Source organism: Microtus oregoni, unplaced genomic scaffold (genome assembly GCF_018167655.1).
Source record: "Microtus oregoni isolate MIOR12 unplaced genomic scaffold, Mior012 000008F_ref0000371, whole genome shotgun sequence".
Taxonomy (NCBI): Eukaryota; Metazoa; Chordata; class Mammalia; order Rodentia; family Cricetidae; genus Microtus; species Microtus oregoni.
Window position 1 is genome coordinate 33,690,730 of NW_024543067.1, and position 21,402 is coordinate 33,712,131.

Here is a 21,402-nt window from a genome sequence, read left to right on the forward strand (position 1 = left end):
CCAAGTTGTGACACAAAATCAAGATGGACTAGAGAGGTCTCTTCAGGGAGTGGACTTGGGAGGTGGCCCAGAGGTGAACTGGGGAGAGGTGGCCCAGGAGGTGAACTGGGGGAAGGTGGCCCAGGAGGTGAACTGGGGGGTTGCCCAGGGGGTAAACTGGGGAGGTGGCCCAGGGGGTGAACTGAGGAGTGGTTCAGTGAGTCAACTGGGGGGTGGCTCAGTGGGCAATTGCTCTAGCTTGAGGGCTTGAGTTTGGGTCCAGTCCATGTTAAAAATAAACAAAAGCTGTCATGGTGGCATATCTCTGTAATCCCAGCACTACAGAGACAGGCAGATCTGCAGTAGCATTGGTCATCCATGTCAGATAGACAGTAAGCTTCGATCCCTCCCCCAAAGTAAGGTGGAGAGCAGCAGATGAAGACACCCTGTGCTGACTGCTGACCTACACACATACAGACAGTAGAGAGAGACACACACCTACAGGCATACATAGATACAGAGAGAGAGAGAGAGATACAGACATACAGATACACACAAACACACACACAACACAAACATCTACATACACAGAGATACAGAATAGAGACACACACAGAGACACACATACACAGACACATGCACATATACACACATAAATATACACACAAATATGTATACACAGACACACAAAAACACAGACACATATAGACACACACACAGACACACACACACACACACACACACACACCAGGACTACCCCAAACATCACTGGTGCAGGAGAATTGTCTGTATTCTGTCAGTCATGTTTTAAATAAAGGCTGATTGGCCAAGCAGGAAATATAGGTGGGACAACCAGACAGGAAGTAAAGGTGGGGCAATGAGAACAGGAGAATTCTGGGAAGGAGGAAGCCCATTCCTCCCAGTCCTGCCCAGACCACCAAAGAAGCAGGATGTGATCTGCCCCGCTGAAAAAGGTACTGAGCCACATGGCTAATATAGATCAGAATAATGGGTTAATATAAGCTACAGGAACTAATAAGTAGCCTGAGCTAATGGGCCAATCAGTTTATAATTAATATAGATCTCTGTGTAATTTCTTTGGGGGTTACCGGCTGTGGAAACTGGGCAGGACAGAAACCCCAACAAAGCAGGCCCTCATGCTACACATCACAGTATAAATATGAAATCTAAACACTGGCACCAATTCTAACAAGAAGCAAAGACTTTTTTTAGAGCCTTATCAGAAACAAAACCTTTGTGGATGATAACCTCAAACATCAAAAGTACTTTCTAGATTATGAAGATAGCCTTGAGCAAAATAGTGGCCATGTTGGCAAGTACTGGGTTCTAGGCCGAGCTGTCCCATTCTTCAGTAGAGAGCTCTGGGAAAATCATTTCACCTCCCTAGTTTCAGTTCCTGAAATACTGACTCTGGGTGTTTTAAGAAATCAACAGTTATAAAAATCCAATTCAATCACAATTTAAGTGTTTTGAATAACTAATTCTTTGGAAATTGGCAATTTAGCCATTGTGTTTATTAGATAAACTGGTATCCTTTCCTGTTGCCTGCATGGATGTCTATTCCCCAACCTTGATGCCAGTCTTCTCAGTCATGGAGGCAGCTCCACTCCCATGACATCCTACAGCTGGCTGTTCCAGGCACTGTGTTTAAAGGCAATAGATTTTATAGTAACAAAACCAGACTTGGTAAAAACAGCATATATGAAATGGGTCCACAGTGAGGAGACGAGGTGCGCGTGCATAGGTAAGAAGAGTGTGGCATCCAGGTACTGCAGATTTGCTGCAATGGGACAGATTTGATATTGGGTCCATCTACATGAAATCTTGATTCATCAGAAAAATATATTCCAACAGGATGTTTTAAAGCCTAAGAAACCTCTAAGTACAACTGTGTTTTAAGCCACATTCTTCCTACGGTGTTTTTTTTAATATTTATTTTTATTTTTAAAATTTATGTATATATCTCTGCGTGTGTGCCCCCATGTGTGCAAGAGACCAGAAGAGGATGTCAGATCTCCAGTGCAGGAGTTACAGGGAGTCGTGGGACACCCAGTGTGGGTCCGGGCTCCCCAGAAGAGGATGTCAGATCTCCAGTGCTGGAGTTACAGGGAGTAGTGGGGCATCCAGTGTGGGTGCTGAGAGCTGCACTTGAAGTGCTGCTGAGCTATCTCCCAGCCTCCTTTTTATCTTTCTTTTCAGACCAATTATCAGAGTTTGTGGCAAGCATCCAAATCTGTTCTAATCATTTTTTTTCCTTCCTGCAAGTTAGAGACGTCATCAGGAGCCTTCTTAGGGGAGTCTCTTCCTATCCCTCTACTACCTAGGTACTCCTTTTCCTTGTTTGTGTCTCAAGTCGCCTGGCTTACTGCCCCTTGCATTTATCTGTGCTGATAATGACTGAACGGTAGGGCACTTCAGGTTGAGGGAGGCTGGAATAGCTCAGACTGCTCTACTTCTGAGGATGCCTTTGAGCACTGCTGGGCACTTGAATCAGTGAGAATGAGCAAGATCTACCTTCACCCAGTGTGAGTGAGCACCAAGCAGAGGAACAGAGCAAAAAGAGCATGGAGGTGAACTTTCTCTTCTGGGTCTGAAACACTGTATCTTCTCCCAGGACAGCAGAACTCAAGGCTCTTCTGCCTTTGATCTCTGGGATTTCTACCAGTGTACTCATCTACATAAGATTGTTGCAGTTTGTTTATAGACAATCCTTCTCCAAATGATGAAGTCTTGGTTTCCAACTAGTGGTACAATAAGAAGACTGCTGGGTCATAAAAGTATTGACTTCATCAAAGAGTTAACCCATTGACGAATTCACAACGACTGGCTGGCTATCAGGAGGTGGGGCACCTGGATTACTGCAGGAAAGTTGCTGAAGGTTGTCTTTTATTCCTGGCTTGTTTGTTACTCTTCTTTCTTTGATCCTCTGTCTAATTCCTGGTTCCCAATGAGCTTAATGGCTCTGCTTCAGCAAACCATTGCCCTGTGATGTATCCCAGCACCAGCCCAGGAAAAAGGATGCCAGTGGATAAAGGACTGAAGTGATGAGACCCAGCAACTCTTTCTTCTTTTAAAGTTGTTTGCCTCGGGCGTTTTGTGGCAGCAACAGAAAGTAAATAAAAGCCTGTGGAGCAAGGCTGTAAGCCTAGAGCTGTAACCTCTTTCTGACTGGAGCTTCACTGGATCTCCTGCTTAAAGACCTGTCCTGGAGGCTCCCAAAATCCTGTACGACAGATCCTTTACTACTCAGCCCCCTCCACTCACACGGGGATGGCAGGAGGGGTGAAGGCTGAAGCTCAGCAGATGCCATTCCCTTAGATCTCAACCCCAACCTCTTTTCTTTCTCTCCATGTCCTACCCGCAAACTCACACATGGATGTTTGATAAAATTACATTCTGACTGTAGATGCTCACAAGAAAGGAAGGGCACGAAACTGTTCTAGTCACACTGATCAAATCATAAATTATCCTGTTCTTTTTATTTTATGCTTTTAAGGATTTTATGGTCCAGAGATGCACATTGTGGGGTTTTGACACACCAGAGTCCTGGGAAATGTGTCATTTGTGTCGTGGGTTTCTGAGTATCAAAATGCACTGCTCCCCAACACACACACAAGCCTCACAATGTGTGGGCTCTTGCCTTGCTTTTCGGTTTTCCTGTGGGTACAAAATCTTTCCACGCACAGCTCATTCCTGCCTGCTCTTCAGATGGTGCTCTGCCAGCGTCAAGCCTGCACCAAGGCAAATACTGCTTATCTTCTCATCCTGCTTCCTAAGTGCAACTCTCCACTGAGGCAGCATAGCACAGATCCCTGCCTGCCACTCCCAGCAGCCGCCATCAGAAAACTGGAGGTGGTGATAGCTGCAAATGGATGAACTGGACTGAGAAGTCCTGGCTTCCCTGACAGGTACCCAGACATATCACACTGCACAGCTAAGAAGTCTTAGCTGAGAAGTTGGTTCTCTCAGCGATCATAGGAGGCCAGGCATGAAGAGGAGACAGCAACGCTAGCCTCTGCTCACTTTTCTTCTGTGTCCAGGCTGAAATCGTTCTACCCTCTGGTTCCCCGTGACTTCCTGAAGACACACAGGGGACTGAGAAACAATATGGTACTGTGAAGCTGAGGCCAATTTAATAACATGTCAGTATGTAGTTGGCCTCCCTTCTATCTGACCTGGTTTCCACTTGTCCTCACCTGTGTGTACTCCCCTGGGATTGCAGCCTGAGGACATATCAGGTACTGTGGCATCTCCCAGCTCTGTTTTAGAGGGATCCTGGACAAGGGTGATAATCCTGGCTTTCATTAACATTACTATCTCACTGTGAGGTAATGAAGTGATGAACTCTTTCTGCCTTAAATCCACAGGGGAGGCTCGGGGCTGTTAATCCTGAAAATGGCTAAAGTACCCTGATTTAGCTCTCAGAATCCACTGCTGACCTGCCTGACCCAAACTGCGGCTCCATCACAACACTGGAGGACTCAGAAAAGAGCTTCCAAAGCAAGCTTGCTTTCTCGTGGGAGAGATCTGGAAGGCCGTGGTGTCCACCTGCAGGTGTTCATGAAGGAGAGTAAGATAACACCAATTCACTGCCTAGTTATAAAGTAGATAGTGGGACCAGTCTAGGCATCTCGCTGGCCTAGGTTCACAAACCTTTTTGGGGAAAAATTTCTGCTTTGCAGCCTCTGAATGTCACAGGATTATGTGTGTGGTAATCGATTTTATTAGAATTATGTACAAACTAACATAACCAGGTTATGGCTAACGTATACATTTCCTATAGATTAGAGCAGATTTGTTTTGAGGGTGATTTTGGAAACTCCCAATAGTAGATTTGCTTACATTCTCCTTCAGGGTGCCCCACCAAATTATGAACCCTAAATTAGCCAAGCTATGATTATATTCTTTGGAACCATGTTTTGTGTCTCTAAAGTTTAGAATTCTGACCTAATATTAACATCTGTGAGCATCCTGCAGCTATACATGAATGATTCAACAAGAGCACACCAGCCACATCTCCACACACACCCAGGTGAAGTGGGAGAATGGTGAGTTCTGTGTGTGTGTTTGTATGTGTGTGGGGGGGTGTATCTGTGTGTGTCCGTGTGTATGTATGTGTGTCCATCTGTGTATGTGTATGCATGCATCTGTGTGTGTGTACATGTGTATGTGTGTGTATCTGGTACGTGTGTGTATGCATGTGTATCTGTGTGTGTGCATCTGTGTGTATGTTGTGTGTCTGTGTGTGTGCATGCATGTGCATGTGTATGTATGTTTGTGCATCTGTGTGTATGTGTATGTATGTACGTGTATCTGTGTATGTATATGTGTGTATGTGTAAGTATGTGTGTGTATCTGTTGCATGTGTATGCACATGGTTTATGTGTGTTCATGTGTGTGTGTGTACATGAATAGAGTGTATGTAGACTCAACGATTGATGTTGGTGTCTCCTTCAATTATTCTCCATCTTTTTAAAGATTTTTTTTTTTTTTTTGGTTTTTCGAGACAGGGTTTCTCTGTGGTTTTGGAGCCTGTCCTGGAACTAGCTCTTGTAGACCAGTCCATCTTTTATTTACTGTTTTAAGATCTGTATCTGTGTCTGTGTGAGTGGATATGCACGTGTCTGTAGATGACTGTAGAGGACAGGAAAGGGTGTTGGGTCCCTTGGAGCTGGAACTATAGTCATCGGGTGCTGGAATACAAACTCCAGTTCATACAGTTGACAGCACACACTTTTGCCTTCTATAGCATTCCTTCGTTCCCTTCCATTTTATTCTTTGAGACAAGGTCTCACTCTGTACCTGGAGCTCACCAAGTGCAGATAACCTGGCTTGGCAGTCAGCCTTCGGAATCCTTCTGTCTCCCTTTTATGTCTGCCCTGGGATCCCAAACTCAGGTGCCTGTGCTTGTCCAAGGAGCATTTATCAAGTGAGCTATCTCTCAGCTCCGAAAGTGTCGGTTTTACTGATATGGTTCAGTGTCTTTGTCCTTTCCCTCCAGGTCCTTTCCGCTGTAAATTTCTTATGTAAGGTAAAGAACCTATAAGCATTCTAGGGTTCTGATTATCTTTTCTATATAAAGGAGAAAGACCCAGAAGGCTATCTAAAGAAAATTATCAAGGCAAAAGACCAAACACTTTCTCTTGGATATTATGTGTGCACTGTGGTTTGCTTTCTCCAAATAATCAGATGCATAGGAAAAAGAGTTTGATAGAATATCTTCCAAAGTTTGATAGCAAGGTTGAAAGTTTACATTACATAAGCAATAACAAGTAAGCCTGGAAAAAATACATCTTAAACTCTCAATAATAAAAAACAGATTTCAGCTGTCCACTGTGGAAGATAATTAAGTGATATTTCCATGCCTTTTGCAGCAATTATAACAAAACTGCTGTACTACAGAGAGGGAAGCAAACCAAAGATGCAGCCAAAAATGTAGGAAAATGTGAGGATTTGATCAATAAGTATCATATCGCTTCTGTGGGTTTAAATGATGCCTGTGATATTTATGAACTTTCCAGTTTATCAAAGTGTAATTTTTTTCCTCACTGCAAAGCATACAATTTTTCTGTCATAACTTGTTCTTTCTTCAGTGCAGTCACTCGATGGTGGGTGTTTGGCCCTGAGGAATCTGGGTTCATTGCTGGGCTTGCCTCATAAGACCATCTTATCACTAACTCACTTCAGTGTTCCAAGTCTTTCTCAAATAGTCTTCCCTCAGAACGGATGGAAACCATCTCCCAACCCAAAGGTGATATTAAGGCCACATGACTGGCTAGCAGATGCTTACGGCTCTTGTGCACAATATACTTTGCTGTATTATGTTTCTCTGTCCGTATTAGCAGCCCTTGACTTGACCCACCATTTGTTCTGCACAAAGCTCTATAGCAACAAAGAACAGGTGCATAGTTAGGATGAGAACTTGGGAGGAAAGAGGCAGAGGGTCAGAAGAACATTTTAGAGGCCTCAGAGGTAAACCTCTATGCTTTAATGTTTTTATCAAACTATCTTTTAAAGTGTGTGTATTGTGTATACCGAAACTTTTTATCTTAATTTCCTCAAATTTTATGCACTTTTTAGGTTCCTATGTGTCATAGTCAATTTATTTTACTAGCTATCGTTTTCGCCATTATGTTGCTTTTTAAAAGCAACCAGAATATTAACTATGCTATGCAAATGAAAATCTGTGAATTTAATCACAAAGAATGGCCCAGAGGAACCAGTAAATCCTACAGTGTCCAGTGGGAGAATTTGGAGAACCCTATTATATTTAATAACTCATAGAGCAGCTTGCAGAATGGAATCTAAATCAAGCCAGCTTCTACTCACAACTCTTTGTAGATATTCTCTGGATAAGAAGATGTGCTTTCCCAAACAAACAAACAAACAGCAGCAGCAACAACAACAACAAAGAAAACACCAACCCTGGCAAGTTGAAAATACAGAGCACAGCCCATTTTCATGTGCATTTTGGTAAAACACTGTGAGGATAGTAGCGTCACATTAATATTTATCAAACTCTATAATTCTTCCAGATGTAACGATAAATGACAATATCCTTTAAGGTACATGCAAAATACTTCCAAAAATTGCCCTGGTTAGAGAACTGAACTGATGAAAGTGATCTAAAGTCATGGAGGACACGAAATCCATCCCTACAGCTTCTGCACAGCCTGGTACACAAATATGAATAGTCCCTGATATCGTGTGCCTTTCATGACTGCCCGTGTCCATTTGTAAATGTAAAAGGAAGATCATACACAGAGGAAAGAGCACAAGCACAGGGGGTCGGCTTGCTACCCGATTGTGGATTACTTCTTTATGGTTGTTGCTACTCTCATCATTTCCTGGTTATCCAGGAACAATAACAGCCCAAGACCGATACACAATGCAGACATAAACCAGCAGACCTCCATTAAAGCTATATTGTCTTCAACCAACAGCTGAAAATAGGTCAAGAAAAGAGCAGCTGCTGAAAACTGTGGTAGACACTCGCTCCCCATCATTTCCCAGAAGCTTCTCTTGCCTTTCCTGCCTGACTTACACGACAGCTCCTAAGTTCAACAGAGCAGTGTGCACTGCTCAGTGCTCCTCCGGGAGGCCTTACTGTTTTTCTTGCAAATCATTACAGTCAGAGATCCCAGAGCCAAGAAAAGTTTCTGTTGTCACTTGATTGTAACTTCATTCCTCTCCTTTGCTTGTTCGGGTCCCAAGGGAAGCAAGGGCAAGTCTGGGCCAGCATCTGTGCTTTGCTGAGTCAGAGGAGCTCTAGTAAGATAGCACAGCTGAAGCAGATGAATAAAAGGAAAGCAATTGAGAACTAAGTTGGCTTGAGTTGCACCAAAATCTCCAAATTCATCCTGAGCTTATCCAAGTGGAGTTACCAGTGGTTTGAAGAAAGGTAGGAAAGATAAGCAAACATCTGTAAGATAAATAGAGTTCCCATTGCATCTGAAACCAAAGGAAAGGAAACTCAGAATGCAGTAAGTCAGAGGTGCTATGGTAGGGATCAACCATCCTGTCAATACCTGGGCTGGGATCACAGTTTTGCAACTGCACAGAACTCTTCAGTTTTTTCTAACAATGCAATATTTCCCTTTCTTGGTTTGCATCCACCTTCTGAATTATCTGGTGATTAGACACTACAGAGAAATCATTCTAAACATAGCACTGGCCTCACTTCTTAAGCGGAACTAAATATATGCTACTAAGCTCATGTCTTTATTGTTACCTTGGCTACCAGGTGAGATGCAGCTGTCTTTTTGCAGAGAACCAAAAGCACAGCATGACAATGATGGAGAGTTTGAAATATTTGGGTCACTCTATTGTCCGCTGAGCCCCTTTCTCTTGCAGCTGGTTGGACTGGGTCTTTAGTAAAGCAAATGATGTCCATTTGTGATGGTAGAGATGCAGGGCAGGAGTTAGATGGCAAGGTAAGGAGCTGCTTTGTTTTCCTCCCTGTGAAATAGATAGCTATCATCTCCATGCTGCCTGCAATCCATCATATCAGGGTTATGGAAACCACACTTAATAAAACTTGCTGGAAAAGTCTTCAAAATACATTTAAACTTAAATCTGTTTTAAAAGCATTTACCTAAGAAAAATATGTTACAAGTTAGGGTCCTGAAAGAAGGCAGACAGCTCACATTACTAAAGCGAGGAAGAAGCATATATTCAATACTCCCTGAACAAAGGCAGGGGTGAAGGTCAAGATAAGTCAATAGTTTATACTTGATATTCCAGGACTAGTAACAGCCCAGTCACCATGGGATGCCCACAGCACCTAGTGTGAAAAGAGACCAAAGAAGAAATACAAGAAATACCCCGAACCCAGGCTTCCTCATGCTTCTCTTAATATCAGAGAACAAAAGAGCAAACTTGCCCATAGTCTTCTGGACACAACAGAGTAGATTTGAAGAGTCAAGTGAACATACCTATAAAGTTATAAAGTTTTATTCATTGGTTGTTGGAATAGATTGTCTAAAAGAGCAACAGCTCTTTATTTATTTATTTACTTATTTATTTATTATGTCTCAGACTCTTCTGTGCCTGTGAGCTTCCCCTGCAACATCAGAGGAGTAAAATCTAGAGGAAACAAACCATGGCTCCTGAGACTTCGGAGTGTGGTCACACCATGAGCATGTTATGAAAAATGTGTCATGTAAACAAACATTAGTGTTGCTGTCCTGGAACATTCTGGAAAGGCCACCACTATGGAAGGTCCATCTCTTTGACATCACTAGTGTCTGCCCAGTGTTTTTCCCTTAGGTAAAATCAGCTCTTGTGAGAATAGATAGATAATAGTCTCTGTTCTCACCACTGCTTCACTGGGCCATCATTTAGCCATGATTCATTTCTCTTCTCTCTGTCTTAGTAAAGGAGCTGTCATCTACTTGGACTTCTATAACAAAACGCCTTACGCTGTGCAGTTTATTGACAAACACAAAAATACTGCTTACAGGTTTAGAAACTGGCAAGTTCAAAATCAATGTGAGAATTGACCCAAAGTCTGGCAAGTGCCCCTTCCTTGTAGGTGGTTTCTTCAAAGGTACTCTCACACAATAGAAAGGGAAACGAATCCACTTGTACTGCTGTCCTAAGGTTTATGTCCTGTTTATGAGGGTGGAGCCTTTCCACAAAACCCACCTCATCATACTACTCCCAATGGCTACTAGATCCCAATACATGGATTCTGGGTGGATGCTGACTTTCAGAGACTTCCAGACTGTCTTTCTTTGTCACAAATCAGTGCTGAGCTTGTCCTAGGGCTGTGCTCTGACTTTCAGAACATCAGAAGGTTCTGTATGGAGTCTCTGAGTCCAGCATTCCATCGTGTGAGGAAGACACAGGGACTACACACCATGGCTTGTTGGGTGCAGGGAGGGGAATGATGTAAGACTGAGAAACTTTTTCACTAGGTTTCAAATCTCAGAACTTCTAGAGACCAGATATGTGATCCTGAATGGGAAAGCCTTTGAAACTAACTACCTCATTGACTTTGATAGCAACTTCTCCTGGGCCTGGCCCTTTATAGAGATTCAGTGAATGGAAGAAATAAATAGTAACGATAGATAATACAACATCTTCTCAATTATCTCTGACTAAAGTCCAAGGTAGGACTAGTTTGTCTTAATTAAATATTTCTTTAATTAACCTTAAATAAGCAAATTAATAAAATTTGTACTGTAGTTTGTGGTGTACAAAACAATCTGATATAAATTCACAGTTTAAAACATACATTGTGCTCTTTTGAGAACAATGTTATACCTCTGAGTAGTCATGAATATGGATTCCTGTTGTGCCAAAGAGTAAGAATTCATTCTTTGTGAAGGAAAAACTGATTAAATCGCATCTTACACACTAGTGATTTAAATTGTGATCAGACTCAATGTAGCATGAGCAGAGTTAATCCAGCTACTGTGGATATTATTAAACATTTCATAAACGCTGGTGCATGGGGAAGAATTTAAAGGTGTGGTTTTGGTTCTGAGTGCCGAAAAGTCAAGATCATAAATCTACAAAGAGCATTACCTCTCTCAGACACTTCCCCTCGTGAGGTACAAGCTCCCGCAATATAAGAAGTGCATTAACTGTCCCAAACACTTCCTCTCACGAGGTACAAGCTCCCATAATGATTGAAGCACAGATAGATTTAGGAACCATCAGAAAGACATTCAGAAAAAGATTACCACTGAGGAATAATAAAAAGGTTTACTTGAGTTATAAGATTGGATTAGAAAAGAAATGTGTCTAGTACCTGAGTTAAATCATCTGCTATTTAAATGGATAAAAAAAAAAAGACCTGAGGAAAAAATGCAGACTCTGCCAGCCCATTTCTTGGGAGCTTAGGGTTCGGACGTACTTTCAAAGCCTGTATGGCAGGAGCACTTACAGAACTGACATGAAGTTTCTCAGCTCACTCAAGATCTACCCACTTTACGGTCTGGGGCCTTGCCAGGGATCACACATTGTAAACAAATCCCTGGGATTCTTGCTCCAAATCTGCAAGCTGGTGAGTAATACAGGACCCTGGCAACCTTTGGCAGCTGACTTCAAACTTTTAAAAGGCAAAAATAAAAACAAGCAGATATCATGTCTCCTTCATGGGATGTAAGGGCACAGAAAAGGACAGGCCTGAGACTCAGGAAATTCTGCCAGGCTCAGGTACCACTCTCTCAGTCTTGGTTCTGGTGATGCTTTTCCATACTTAAGGGCAAAGAACAGATGAATCCTTAGACTCACGTGGGCCTATGAACAGTGCGCTGGTGGCTTTTTTTTTTTTTGTAACCTTTCCAGACCCTGGACGGTGGCACAAGTGCACACAGCAATTACGCAGGAGCTCCTGGGCTTAGACCCTGAAAGTTAGGGTTAGTGAGACCCAAGGAAGATATATGATGAGACTATTATGAGAATTCTACTCTTCAACTTCATGTCCAGGCATTGTTTCTATGAGACAGAGGATGGCTTCCATTGATTAAGAGAAGAGAATGGGATAAAGGGGGAAGGACACTTGCTATGCCTTTACAAACTAAAAGGGGTTCCGAGAAAAAGATCTCAGAAACACAGAATGAATGTGGACAAACAGCACCGTGTTCAGTCTTGGGGACGTGGGCTCACTGTTCGACTGACTTCCACATTTAATGTTAAGGCAACCTTCACAAGTCACTGAGCTTTGACCCAGTGGAGCTACTGTTCACATCAAATGAACTTTGAATCTATCAAGTAGTGTTACAACACAATTGTCATTATTTTTATAAACAAAAACGTCTATGTTTCAAAGTTCTGCTTACAATGAAACAGATATGAACCACTGAGGGTTTATTTGTAGTTTCTTGTTTGTTTGTTTGTTTGTTTGGTGGGGAGTTTCCAACAACAAGAACATTAAATGTTTGGAGTAATTTTCTAAAATAAAAACTCAAGTGAAAACAATAAACCATGGAGCATATGGGCAAAGTATAGGCTACTCTTGACAGCTTCTCCTGCCCTTGGCTCTTTGAATCAAGCCCAAGCTGTAGCTTCCCAATTGGATGAATCACTGAAGCTTTGACAGCAGTAGTCAAGGACTTAGCTGTACCTCCTCCTAGCGACATCCACCTGAGTTACAAGCCTAAAATTGCTCATTGCAGGAGGAAATTAAAGCCCCCTCCTTAGGGGCATAGCAAGATGGAAGTCCACAAGTTCAGAAGAGGCCCTCTGCCTTGACCATGTGGTTACATTGACCTCAGGCCTCCAGCATCCATAACTATGAGAATTATGTCTTTTAAAGCCACCCACGGTGGTGGACGACTTTTATAACAGTCTAAAACTGAGTAAGATAGGTAGCAAGCAATTCTATGACTGTTGTAGAAAATTAGTTAATATGTACGTATTTGTCCTGAAAACACAACACACTAATGCCACCGCTCATAGCAGCAGAGAAGATACATTTTCTTCTTTTGAAATACTTAGAATCTACTAAGACTAGAAAAATATGTGATACTAACAATAGAAGATACATACGTGCACGCACACACATGCATGTACACATACATGTCCCAAAACACATGGGTATAAACTCACACACGGAAAGGGATATACAAACATTCATGCACATATACATATACACATGTGTCCAGGCATATTTACATTTGTACAAATCATAACCATAGCAAACAGTTGCTATCTATGATGAAAGGTAAGTAGATAGATTCGGGCAATAAAATATTTGTCAAATTTGCTCTGTATTTCAAAACATTTATAAAATCAATTATAAATAATGTGTTATACAAAAATCTCAGATATTTTCAATAAAAGAGAAAAGATATAAAAATAAACTATTAATGGTCAAAGATGTATTATAACCAAGTTTTTATGACTAGAATTTATAGCATGATTCTCCTCTCTTATAGAAATGCTTTTTAAGTCACATGCATGTCATGACAGAGGATGAATGCCCGTTGTTCAAGGGCTGGATGTACTGGTTCAACATTAAACACCAAGCAATGATTCCCTGCAGCAAAGCTTTACTGTAAAGGGAAAGATTCGCATATAAGATGCATTTGAAAATCAATTTCATACTTCTAATTTAAAGCTAATTCAAATGTAATTATTGTATCAGTTCCATTCATTTGGTGAGAGTCAGGAACACAATCACCAGGGGCAATAAGGATGAAAGTTTCTCAGAAGATAGCCTCGGAACAGTCGTACCAAGCAAGGAAACACAACACAGATAGAAGATGCACTGGATACCGTGTGGACTGATCATTTAGAAACCAAGACACTCTAAGACATGGTTCATGCTCTGTGCCTTGCATCCTCTAATAGAGAACCTTCCTCGTCTGATCTGAAGCCCTGATTCATATCCCATCTCCAACACCGGCAAACAGAAGAAGTGATAGGAGACATTGAGCACAAAACTTCACACTTACCACTCTCATCATCTATGCTGAATCTCCCGAGACCACTTCCATCTCTGATGGAGTACTGGATCTCTCCATCCCTACCAGAATCCTCATCATGGGCAGTCACCTGCAGCACGCTTGTTCCAATCCGTGAATTTTCTTTTACAGATCCAACGACAGCAAAGTCTGGGAAATAGGGCATATGGAGGTTTTCATTGACATCCACCACCTCCACCTCCACGAAGGAAACTGATGACAGGGAGACAGGACGCCCTTTGTCTTTGGCCCTGACTGTGAGGTTGTAGAATTGCTGCTTCTCATAGTCCAGCTCTTTGCTCAAGCGGATGGCACCACTGGCTTTGTCTATTTCGAATCTCCCATTATAATCATTGACCAAAGAATAGCGCACTTGACCCCCTAATCCAAGGTCAGGATCCTGAGTCTCAAGCCAAGCAATGACTGTACCAACGGGGAGATCTTCCAGAACCTTCACATTGTAGCTAGTGGGGATGAAAGCTGGGGAGCAGTCATTGACATCATCCAGAAAGATCTTTAGGGTGACAACAGAAAACAGTTGCTGGCCACTTTCTGCTTTGTCCCTGGCTTCAATTTTCAAAGAATAGTTGGCTTTGGATTCCCTGTCCAACTGGTCAGCTACATAAACAATTCCAGTTGAGCTATTGATGGCGAACTGCCGTGTGTCTGTCAAAACTGAGTACGTTACCTCACCATTAGAACCCAGGTCTTTGTCTCTTGCTTCCACTTGAATGATCTCCGTGCCAATACTTGAACTTTCAAGGATGCTGACGGAGTAGCTGTCCTGAAGAAACACTGGACTGTTGTCGTTAGCATCCTCCACGTTGACGGTCAGCAATCGCCATGATGATTTCTGTGGCTTTCCGAGGTCATAGATGGTTATGTTGAGGAGATAGAGGTCTGTGTGCTCTCGGTCCATGGGCATGAGAACTTTAAGCTGTCCAGTCTCCATGTCAATATTAAAGCAGCTGTCTGTGTTCCCATCTGATATTGTAAACAGTACCTTCCCATTGAAGCCAGAGTCAGCGTCATATGCTTTAATCTTCAGGATGTTAGTCCCAACTGGCATATCCTCCTTCACGGCCACATCAGAGGGGAAAGACTTGTCAAAATGTGGTCCTTGCCTGTTAATTGAATAAAAGTCAAGAAATCCATCTTCTACATTCAGCTTCCCGTTAGCTTTTGCTTTAATGAGTAGTTTCTCTGCCAATTTCTGAGCCACTCGAGTTTCTCTGCAGCTGAAGCTCTTTGAAGACACTTTCCCATGGAGGACTGAGATGTTAATGGTCATGGGGTCTGCAAAATTCTCCCCATCTGTAGCTGTGATTCTGAGGGCAAAATTACCATTTTTAATGCCAGAATTCATCAGTGGCTTTTTAAGCTGTAAAACACCAGAGTCTGGGTTCAAATAAAAGAACCCAAGTTCATTTCCTGAAATGATTTTGTACTTTACAAGTTCGAGTTCATCAATATCAATCGCAGAGACAGCTGTAATATGACCCCCAACAGGAAAGTCATATGAAATGACTCCCTGGCAAGCCACTTTTTCGAAGAGCGGGATGTTGTCATTGACATTTCCTACCCGAATGGTCACGTTCACCTCACTTTCATGGCGGTATGGTGAGCCCCAGTCAGAAGCTCTTACAACGAACCTGTACGTCTCTGGGGAGGATTCGAAATCTAACTCTTCAGTGGTGCTGATCACACCCGTGAACTGGTTAATGACAAATGGTAAAGGGTTCAGACTGGCAATGCTATAAGTGATATAGCCATTTTCTCCTTTATCCTTGTCAGAGGCCGACACAGTCAGAACATTTGTTCCGACAGGGATACTCTCATTCACAAACGTCTCATACAGTGTCTGCTGGAATTCTGGGGTGTGGTCATTGGCATCCTCAATCCCGATGGTGACTTGTGCCTTCACCTCTCCCTCCTTATCTGTCACCTCCAGCTTGTACACTTCTTTCTTCACCATATTCAGGGGCTGCGCTGTGACAATCAGACCTGACCGAGGGTTGATCTTGAAGTACTCGGTATCTTTTCCAGGAGAGAGTTTGTATTCCACATCCAGAGGCTCAGGATTTACCTTGACTATGGCCACCAAGACACCAGGAGGGGAAAATTCACTTATGCTGACTTCATACACATCTTTTTCAAACCTAATTGGGATGCTGTCTCTCTTGGGGTTCGCAATGTGGACTGTCTTTAGTTCTGAAAACTTCTGCGGTGATCCTTTGTCTTTCGCTTGAAGAGTGAGGTTGTAGCCATAGGAGAAGCTTTCCCAGTCCACCTGCCTCCTCTCCTTGACTTTATATTCATTCATCCACTTGCCTTCTTTAGCCAGGAAGAATTGATCCAAAGGATCTCCAGCCACAATGGAAACAGATTCGATCTCTCCATTGGCCCCCTCGTCCAAATCATCAACTGTCACTACTGCGTATGTTGGCTCCTTGTCCAATGAGAAAGGGGTGTGAGTGACCACATGGATAATGGGAGCATGTTCATTTACACGTTCAATGTGAACATAAAGTTTAGCAGTACTGCTAACTCCGTTATTGCCATAGAGTTTCATTCCCCGATCCACTGCTAAGATTTCTAGGTCATACCTGTTCTTCTCATCATAATTTAAGCGTCCACTTAAAGAGATGACACCACTTGTGGGGTGGACTGAAAAAAGCTCAACCTTGTTCTTAAAGTAGTAGTAGAACTCTCCATTGGAACCGATGTCTGCATCTGTGGCTGTTACCTGGGCAACGCTAGTCCTAAGTGGTGTGCTTTCTGCAATGGTGACTGAGTAAGTGGTAGGGGAGAACAGAGGCCTCAGGTCGTTCATGTCTAAAACCTGGATGTTCACTTTGGTCCATGCTTCCAGATCTTCTCCTCTGACTGAACCTTTTATGATTAATAAATAATTGTCTTGGATTTCCCTGTTCAATATGGCAGAATTGCCACCTTTAGTTCTTATCCTGAGAAAGCAGAAATCTGCAATGATGACCTCCTCAGCTTTGAAGAAACCTTCCTCGTCACCAGACACTATTCTGTACTTGATGTCCCAGGATAGGTCGATTAAGGTGATGCCCATTCTGCTTTGGCTGTTGACATAGGTCCTCGCTGCTGAGTTTTCATACACGGTAGCATTGTACACGGAATGTGTGAAGTGGAAGCCCAGGGGCCCCGTTCCTGGCAGTCCCTGGGAGACAGTGGCCAGCAGCTTCAGCAGCAGCAGCAGGAGACATGAAGGAGGCCTTGTGCACACACAGTGTCCCATAGTCACACCTATCACATCACATGCCCATCCTGGAGGGAAACACAGAGGAAAGGGATAAATTAATTCAGAAGACAGAGCGGGAAAGGAACACAAAATAATTGTCCTGAAATGATGCTTTCAGAAGGCTCTATTTTAAAATCTTTTTATTAAAGCATCAATAAAAAATCTGAACCTTCACTGGCACTAGATAATAAAGAATTCAAAGTCACCAGGCTTTAACCGTATCTTGATTGAACTTTGTTAAATGATTCTTTTCCACTTCTTTTGGGATTGGTTTAGGGCACCAAATTTATTATATGTTGGAGGTCAACTTAGAAATGGATAATTGGAGACCTTAAATGCATTTAAAGTTGGCCTATAGTAGCCTTTCATATAATTATACTAGGAAGCTATTTAGTTATCTTCATTACTGTACAGTTCAACATTTAAAAGAAAAAACTCAGAAGATAATAAAAGTCTATCAATAGAAAATTAAATAATTTAGAGTACATCTTCAAATACAATGTAGTCACAAAAATGATGGATAGAGATAGACACTTTCGGACGCTAAAGATGAAGAGCTAAGATAAGAAAATTGGCCAGGCTGGATTTAAGAGTATTCTGTTTAGGGCTGGCGAGATGGCTCAGAGTTTAGGAGCACTGGCTGCACTTCCAAGGGTCCTGAGTTCAATTCCCAGCAACCACATGATGGCTCACAACCATCTGTAATGAAATCTGGTGTTCTCTTCTGGCATGCAGGCAGAACAGTGTATATATAATAAATAAATCTAAAAAAAAAGAGTATTCTGTTTAAATATGGACGTGGACAGTTGCATCTTTAGCTTTGAAGTGCCCGCTACTGAGGTACATGGAGACATCATTTCACTCCCCACTTCTTTCACTGAGCATTGCTCAACAATGGCCACTTAGTTCCTTCCACACGATTTTAACCTTGTAAAGGTCTGCTTCAAGATATCACTGTCTTCTACTGTGCCTGTTTCAGAACTGATCAAAATGAGTGGACAGTTCAACGTCTTGAGAGTAAACACTTGGTAATGAAGCACAGCTGACAATCCCTAAAGGCACTGCATCACCCAAGGGACCCTCCTTGGTGGCTGCCATTCATTGCAGAAGGTGGGTAAAGGCACTTTCCTGAAGGTATATAAGGGATTACAAGACTGGCTTCAAGCTGCTACTTTCGGCTTGGTTCCAATGAGGCAAAACTCTGAGTGTGCATATGCTCAGTTCCTATGGGATGGTGTGCCTTGCTGCTGTCACCAGCTGAGCCATCCGAAAATGCTGAGCAGCAGGGAGGAGAAAGCAATTCAACACAGGGATCCCATAAGCTCATAGACAGCACAGAGCACAGTGAAAAGCAGAGAGAGGGAATAGCCTTCTATAAAAGAAGGTAATTTCACATGCAGCTTCTCTGAGTGTCATCAGAAAATGTCTCGTGGGCTGAGAACATAAATAATCAGAGCTGTGCCATTTATTGCTCCTAGAGCCAGGAATAAGACCAGGCAGAAGACAGCCAGCGAGCTAGTCAGTAGGTTTCAGGAACAGACTATTTGGCTCCTGGGCATTTCAGAAGTGACTTGATTTGTATTTTGTGTTGTACACAATTAAAATCTGAGTATGGTAGCCCCTTCTCTAACAATCACACTCTGAAGCTAGCAGAAGCTTTAATGATATTCTGTATGCATTGATGGACCGGTCTGGTCATCTTTTGAAGATGCCTAGGACCAGTGGAGATGCTGATCTCAGCCATTGTGACTATGAACGCAAGACAGGCTCTCAGAAGCAGGTGCAAAGGCCACATTCTATTCTCTCAAAGGAAAACCCTGTAATCCCCACAGTACAAATCCAGTGTCTGCCTATTTCTCATGCATCCTGTTAACTTTGGAAGCTGTCTATGGGAGCACTTTGTCCCATCCTCTGCTGGAAGAATCTGAAATCTACAACTACAAGAAAGGAACCATTCCCCAATGCTTAGCTACTGTCCTTCCATCCCGGTCAGAGCTCCAACGGCAGAAAAGCTGAAAGAAACCCCGCTTGTGCCCAGTTCTGTCTCTGGCATTCAGTGCAGCACCCACTTTACATTAAACAATCATGTTAGTGCAGTGAACAGCACCTTTCAGTACTAATGTAACTGGAGGGCTTAACTCGCTCATTTCAATGGCCCCAAGAAAGGACAACTTATTTAAGAGAGAAACAGAAACAGAGAGACAGAGAGCAAAACAGAGATGGAGAGAATCCAGAAATTACATAGGTTAAAAAAGCAGCTTAAAAACACAGTTTTCATAAGGGGAAACTGAGGCCTGAGGAAGGAAAATATTCCCCCATACGGAGTCCTCAGATGTCCCAAGAGCAACAATGTGTCCCTTCCAATCTCATCCACTGACCAACCATGGGACAGTCTGAGAACCAGCACTCATCAACATTTGGGATGATCCTCGCGCTCCAACCCCTGCTTACACCTCTAGGATATTGTCTCTTTGGAGTAGTGTGACCCAGGGGCGGTCACACCAACAAAGGCTTTTATGAATCCTTCACAGTAAAGAAAGCTGCCATAGGAAATTGACTGTTCAATTTAACTAATCAAAATTGATGCTTACAAAAACTGAGCTATTTTTTCAGCAAGATCACTGTTGCTTCTCTCTCTTAGAAACTCGAATGAGTGGTGTTCAAGACAATTGGAAATACTTCAGAACAGGTTTAAATAGAGTTGTATTACTGTGCATGGGAATTTGTATTGAACTCACAAAAAAAAAATCAAAAAAACAAAGTGGAACACTAAGCAAGAGTACTTTTGTCAGCTTCGGCTGTCAAACCCGAAATATCTCATACCACATTTCTATCTGTGGTTTTGAAGGAGGAAAACAAAACCTCACCTGGCAGAAAGGCTGCCTGGCAGTTTTCCTCGTGGGTTTCAGGAATACATGTGTGCTAAAAGTTAGGGATTTGGTACAATTGCAAAGTAAACACTAGAAGAAAAGTCTAGCTTCTGTTTTTAGCATGTGAAGATAACAGTTTTTATTATTTCAGCAAGGTATTAGTTTTTCCATACACAAGCCAAATCTGTTGAAGCTATGATAGTTATGATGCCTTAGATGCCCTGTGCATTGATTTATCCTCCTGATTCTGGATTATTTTAAAGAAAGCACCTATTTCTGAACCCCAGAGCCTATTTTCTACAACTTAGCAACATAATCAATATTTTTATACAACCCCGAAAGAGATCACTGAGCCATCAATCTCAGAGACATCCGTCTTTTGGAGTTAGTGCTGGCAGGCTCCCAGCCAGCCCTTCTCACTATGAGTGTGAATCTCAGTGTGGGACTGAGATGGAGTGTGCAGATCTGCCTTTCCAGGGGATGAATAAATACGAGAGACACTGGGGCAGGGACGGTAGTAACTGGGAGGGCTGTGACCCTGTGCATACTCAGGCATGAGCTTATAATGCTGTTGCTGATCTTGCTTTTCACACCTAAGACTGTTAATTAGGTCATTTGGGAACGGGGAAAACTACCTGAAAGGATATTATACTTTCTCTATTTTTTTGAGTTACTTATTTTGAAATGGTGCATTCTCCTAGATGTACCTCAACTGAAGAATGGATAAAGAAAATATACATTTTACACAATGGAGTACTACTCAGCTGCTAAAAATATGGCATCGTGAAATTTTTGGGCAAATGGATGGAGCTGGAAAAAAAATCATCCTTAGTGAGGTAACCAGACCCAGAAAGACAAACGCAGTATGTCCTCACTCATAAGTGGTTATTAGATGTAATACAAAGGATAACCATGAAACAATCCACAGACCCAGAGAAACTAGGTAATAAGAATAGTTCATAGGGGGAATAGATTTTCTAGGTGGACTGGGTTCAGGTGGGTGGAAATAAGAGAGATCAGGTGGGTAAATGAGAGAGTTGACTGGAATTGGGTTCACTTGTAGGGGGCGATGTGGAAACCCAGCGCAAAAGGGACTCAGAGGATAATACATGTTAACTAACAAGAAATCCTAGTAATGGGGGTTTAGAGCCCAATCTAGTCATCTTTTATAGGCAGGCAAGGCTTCCAGTGAAGGGGCTGAGACACCAATCTAAGCCACAGAACCTAAGCAGGGCCCTCACAGGGGCTCACAGGGGCCACGGGTACTCACGGGGGCTCACAGGGCTCACAGAGGCTCACAGGACTCACAGAGGCCACGGGTGCTCACGGGGGCTCACAGAGTCTG

General features: G+C 42.6%; 1 protein-coding gene across 1 annotated transcript in view; it reads right to left on the reverse strand.

Annotated features, from left to right (window-relative positions):
• Nucleotides 1-21,402, reverse strand: part of Fat3 (FAT atypical cadherin 3) — a 587,501-nt gene that overhangs the window by 454,167 nt on the left and 111,932 nt on the right. Inside the window, exon 3 of the mRNA XM_041656771.1 lies at nt 13,908-17,213. Coding sequence (XP_041512705.1) covers nt 13,908-17,213 — 3,306 coding nt within the window. The remainder of the gene's footprint in view (nt 1-13,907; nt 17,214-21,402) is intronic.